General features: G+C 44.4%; 1 protein-coding gene across 1 annotated transcript in view; it reads right to left on the bottom strand.

Moving 5' to 3' along the window:
- Positions 1-261: 261 nt before the first annotated feature.
- FLT1 (fms related receptor tyrosine kinase 1) overlaps positions 262-6000 on the bottom strand; it is a 170157-nt gene continuing 164418 nt past the window's right edge. Inside the window, exon 30 of the mRNA XM_032403280.1 lies at positions 262-3598. Within this exon, the coding sequence (XP_032259171.1) occupies positions 3397-3598 (202 nt within the window). The 3' untranslated portion in view covers positions 262-3396. The remainder of the gene's footprint in view (positions 3599-6000) is intronic.

The raw sequence follows: 6000 nt of genomic DNA, 5'->3' as shown, positions 1-6000 counted from the left end.
AGAGAGAGACACAGCGAGAGAGGGAACACAAGCAGGCGGAGTGGGAGAGGGAGAAGCAGGCTTCCCGCCAAGCAGGGAGCCTGATGCGGGGCTCGATCCCAGGACCCTGGGATCATGACCTGAGCCGGAGGCAGATGCTTAACGTCTGAGCCACCCAGGCGCCCCCCCACCTCTTTTTCAATTGAGGGCACTTCCATTTGCAGCCAGCACTTGCACTCAGTCTGTACATTTTACTTCTGATTGTGTTCATTTTAGTGTTTAGTTTTCTGGGCGATGTGCCTTGTATGAGTTTGGTTTTGACTTACTGATGCTTTACAGCAGCCATCTTGTGGCATGGACAGAAAGCTCTTCGCCCCTCTCTTCAGAGTGCTTGCTTGATTTTTCTTGTGCTGTGTTTCGTAATTGGTATATAATGAAATCCCTCAGAACACCAGTCCTCCACCCCCAAGGAAACCCAGGACCCCTTTTTTCACGTATAAGCAAATTGGAGAAAATATGTAGATATTTTTGGAAGTTAATTTTATTATATGAAGATAGCATACAAAATACATTCATAGTGACTAGAGATGTAGGACCAAATTAAGTCTTACTTATATCTGCAGCATATATTCTTGGTATGTATAAAAGTAACTTTAAAATTCCAGTTTCCTTAAATAGTTACGCACAAAACACACACACGTATATACACATACAGTTACTACCACTGTCAGTCAAAGATGCGCTCCTCCTTTCACGAATGAAAAGGGCCTGGCAAGTATCTGTTTCAGGTTTGACATTCTTACAGGCTGGGAAACAAGGCACAGCTAGAAGACCTACGTGACATTTTTCAGGATTTGGACAAATCTGTTCCATGGGCTAAAACTAAGGTCTGAGCATCGTTTCTTAGACTAACAAGATAACAGACTTGCGTATGGTTTCAGTCCTGTTCCACCCACAGTGTTACACATACATAGCCTCACAAATCCTGAAAGGAAATGCTGCTTTACTTGTTAGTGCCAACTGTTTTTGTCATAAATGACAAATGGCTCTAATAATATCATCGGTTAATTAGTGTTTTCATTTTCAGTGCTTTTTAATAAATGTTCAGGGCTGGTAAATGAACCATTCTGTGGCAAGCACTCTGCCACTAGATAGACTCATTCCTGCAAGCTTCCATTTTTCTTTGTGTTAAGACTCTAGATGGAACCATTGTTGACTGATGGACTCGTGTAGGCTATAAACCTGAGTCTTTGAAGCAGCTGAATTAACACAGTTCTAGTACATGTTTTTTTTTTTTCTTTTGGAAAGATGGCATTACTAAGGTCTCTGAACAATACAGAATTAGATTATTGAAATCAAGATGTGGTACGGGTAGTTAAGGTTTTTGTTTTCACTCATTGCTGGATCCTTACTGATTTGAAAGCACGAGAGAATTGATTGACATCTTCTTTTATTTTCCCTATTCAACCTCCTTCTGGTTACCTGATTGATACCATCGCCAGCTGTCCCAGGTGCTTTTGTGCGTGCAAAGAAGAGGAGGAACAAAGCTCATCCCCTCTTCTGGCCCTGGCCTGACTTTGTTTGCACTGGGCCCTTGGTGGAGAGGCCCGCCTCGCTTCTCTGCCGGCCAGGGGCTTCCCCAGCAGAACCGCCACTGGAGCACCCGCCGCCCCCCTTGGGGTGTGCTGACTGTCCCATCTCTTTATACTAAGAACCTTGAAACCAGAGTGTGACACACAGAGAAGGAAGGAAAGATTCCTTGTATCTCAGGTTCTAGAGTTAAGTTACGTGCATAAAGGGAAGCATACTCTACTACCAGAAGCAGCAATTCACTGTTGCCTGTCCAGCCTTGACTGGCTTTAGAAGGTGCATACATCCTAAATACATAGCATCAAACAGAGCCAGTTGAGAGATCCAGAGTCTGTAGACTCTGAAGAGTCGGCACCCTTGTGTACCCTGTCTCCCTATTTCCATCATCCTCAGACCCATGGCAAGGTCCAAAGCAGATGAAAAGAGGCTTTTCTCCTCTTGATGGCTCATTAATATCCTGAGTCCCAATTCTAAAAGTATCTTGCATAAATTACATATCACCTTTTTTCTCAAGGAGCATAAAGTGCTTAATAAACATTGGTTAACGTTCTTCCACATCTTTCCAGTAGACTAGCATGAGATAGTAGAATCCCCATTGAAAAGGAAACATGATTGACTTCCTATCCTTTGGGTCCCAACTGTTTCAGTGAGTTGGTTTGGTTGGTATAGAGATGGGGTTTTCACCCTGTTCATCCTGTTTTTGCTCCATCTATCCTGGTTTTGGCATAGATGAAACCCTCCGCAAGACTCATTTTCATCCTCCTCAGAGCTTCCTTTTATAACTAACTGTACAAAACAGGTTAATGTAAAAAACTTGAAGTGTTTTGATTATACATTAAGACTCAAAATAGAATCTGACAATATTTTTGAACATGTGGCTTAAAGCCCAACAGGTAACCCTAACAGACCAAACTCGTTCCAGTTAGCTTACTCTGAGCAGCCTGCTAAGTGTGAGGCCATCATGGCGTGGAGCCAGCTTAGCTCAGGGTGAGTTTGCAGTGTATCTTGCTAGAGGGGCCTGCAGTCTCGGCTCAGATTTGAGCACCAAGCTCAGTGCTAGAAATTTAAAAATGTGCCATATATGGGAATGGGCATAGATCCAGTCCCATAGCTAAGATTTTAAAAATTTGTTTTGTAGTTCCAAAAAAATATGTCTGTCCTTTTCTTGCCTGCCGGAATCCAGAAAATGTCCCCTCATCCTTCTGTCCTATCTGCTCCCTGGCTGGGTTTTCCATGTGGACTGGGTTCGGTCAGGGTTTGGAAGCATTGTCATGGCTTCTCCTACTCCCTTCCCATATGGGACAGCACAAATTCTTCTCTCCAGTGCTCCGTCCTGTTTGCTCTCTGCTACCTTTCTCCCTTCTTTCCTTCTCCTCCTTCCATGTCACATCTGCTAGAGGACCCCAGAGACATTGCACAGGCCGGCTTAGGGCTGGTTGCCTCCTGGTTCCCGGGCGCCGGTGGTTGGCCCCATGGAGTCCACACTGCACGGCGGGGTCAGTGTGTCTCCTGAATCATCAAATGCCCTGTGGTCTCAGGGGTAGGAGCAGGTAAGTCATTGGGCTTAGAAAGGGTTTCTCTAACACACTGAATAATGTGAGGATTTACCAGTGGTGTTTTTCACTTGTCACTATTACTCTATCTGGGGTTACATTCTTGTTAGTCAAAAAGAAAAAAAAAAGCACTATTAAAAATCACAAAAGGCAGCTTGCTCCTGTGGAAAGGTAAAGGTGTACATTTATATATGTGTCATACTGGCAAAAGCAGCTAGTTTTCAGGGGGCATAAATACTTGTGTGGTTCTAGAAAGAAGGTGATGTGTCAAACTTTAGACAGGTGGGGTGGAGTATAAGACCACCGAGTTGTAGTCTGGGGGAGGAGAGCAGCATGAAATCTTCTTTTCCAGCTCTGAGTTGTCATACGTAAATCTGCGCCTGCCTCTGTTGATGTGCCCACACCCGGAATGGCAGAAAGCAGGCCGCGTGATGTCAGAAAGCCCCGACTCCTTACTTTTACTGGTTACTCTCAAGCTAAAGAGAGAAAAGGAAAAAAAAAAAAATCATATACACAAAATCGATTTCTTGAAAACAAACACGTCCACTCTTTCCTGTTAGGCCTTTGCTCTAACTGTTCTAGAGTTGATGGTTATTGAATCCCATCTCAATCTCAGCTCATAGGCCCTTTGTTCTAGAGCCTCACGCTGCTTCTCTGCTACCGGCCCGGTGGCACCAGGCAGAAAGATGCCTTCTCTGGCCGGGGCGTGGACTGGGTATGAATAGATACTGCAAATCCATAACGCCGGGTGGAAAATAACTCCAAGATGGGTATGGCCCTCCCCTGCTCTTGGGCCGGTTAGCGACTGGGGTAGGCTGAAAACCGCTCCCGCCTCCAAAATACATTGATCTCAAATCCCTGGAACCTGCAAATAGCACTTCGGCAAAAGACTGAATATTGCCTCATGTGGCAAGCCAGGTGATCAAGCTAAGGATCTTCAGAGGAGGAGCTTAGCCTGAATTGCCCAGGTGGGCCCTAAATACAATCACACGTATCCTTATAAGAGAGGCAGATGGAGCTTCACAGCCACACACAGGAGGCGGTGGTTGAAGGTGGAGCAGGGAGGCACGGCCACAAGCCAAGGAAGGCCCAGAGACCCCCGGGAGCCGGGAAGGGTGACGAATGGATTCTCCCCCAGAGCCTCCAGAGGGATTGCGGCTCTGCCAACACCTTGATTTTGGACTGCTGGCCTCCAGAACTACAAGAGAATAAATCTCTTGGTTTAAGCCACTAACTTTGTAGGGATGTGTTACAACAGCCTCAAGAAACGAATAGAGCTTCAGACAAACAGGTCAGTTACAGTTGTTTCCCTATCATGTTTGTGTTCTAGAAAACTTGTTATGGCTCAAAGGAGAAGAAACTTGTTTCTGGTTCTATATGTTACATCCAGCCTGAGACAGATACACAGGAAAGAAAAGCTTCTCTTGTCCTTTCATATTTGTTTGTTTCTTCATAGCTGGGATGAGAACGAGAAAACCTCATGTGCTACCATATTACTTCGATTGGCTCATGGACTAACACGTCAAGCGTTTTCTATATTTTTAATCTCAGAGTCGAGGGTGAGATTATGGCTTTCCTTCACAGAGATCTAGATTAAGTGTTCCAAAATAGGAAACAAAAGGTTGTTGGTAGCCTACTTTCTTTCCTCCCTTATACACGTCTTCTTTGTGAGGGTCCCCTAACCCTCTACCCTCTGAGGGGACTCAGCTCTGGTACCATCATGGTGCTCATGTTAAAAGGAAACAAGTATGAAGATGTTTGCCTGGCAGTGTGCCTCCCCTTCAGACTTACTCGTGGTTGTTAAAGTGTGCTCACTCTATCACTTAGAGGCATTTGGGCCCACCTTTGGACTCAGATCAAGGTCAGCAAAGCACAGCCTATGGGCTGAAAACCTGCTTGGTTTCGTTCTTTTTTTTTTTTTTTCCTCCATTTTTATTGAGATACGTTCACCTGTTTAAGGTGTCCAGCTGAATGGTTTTTAGTATATTCGCAGATGGTGCAACCATCAACACAATCAATTTTAGGACATTTTCCTCACTCCGCAAAACCCATACCCATTAGTATAGCCAGTTACCCTTCTCCCCCACACGTCCCACCCCCAGCCCTAGACAACCACCGACCTTTATTTATAGAATAAATATATAGAGTGACCTATTCCTGGCATTTCACGTAAATGGAATCATATGCTACGTAGTCTGTTGTGACTGGCTTCGTTCACTTAAAAATGTTTTCAAGGTTTGTCCATGTTGTAGCATATATCAGTACTTCGTACTTTTTTATTGGCAAATAATATTTGATTGGGTATACTGCATTTTATCAACTCATCAACTGAAGGACCGTTGGCTTGTTTTGGGGTTATTATTAACGACGCTGCTATGAACATTCATGAATAAGCTTTTGTGTGGACATCAGTTTTTGTTCTGTTGGGTATGTACCGAAGGAGTGGAATTGCTGGGTTTTAGAGTAACGCTACTTAACCTTTTGAAGAACTGCTATCCTGTTTCCCAAAGTGACCGTGCCATTTTACATTCCTACAGCAACACACAGGCTTAGGATTTCTCCACCTCCTTGTCAATGCTAACTTTTTGGTTCTAGCCATCCTAGTGGGTGCGAAGTGGTATGTCGTCCTGGTTTTGATTTGTGTTTCCCTGATGACTAACGACCTTAAGCATCTTTTCCCGTGCTCATTGGCCACGGCCGTCTGTTTCTGTAAAGTTTACTGGAACACAGCCCCACCTCCTTGTTTATATATTGGTGATGGCCACTTTTATCCTACAGTGGCAGAGTTGAGTAGTTGTTTTGTTTTGTTTTTAAAGATTTTATTTATTAGAGAGAGAATGAGCAGAAGGAGCAGGAGACTCTCTGCTGAGCAGGGAGC

Source organism: Phoca vitulina, unplaced genomic scaffold (assembly GCF_004348235.1).
Source record: "Phoca vitulina isolate PV1807 unplaced genomic scaffold, GSC_HSeal_1.0 scaffold5, whole genome shotgun sequence".
Taxonomy (NCBI): domain Eukaryota; kingdom Metazoa; phylum Chordata; class Mammalia; order Carnivora; family Phocidae; genus Phoca; species Phoca vitulina.
Note: the sequence above shows the minus strand (reverse complement) of the source record. Positions and strands in the feature narration are given on the sequence as shown.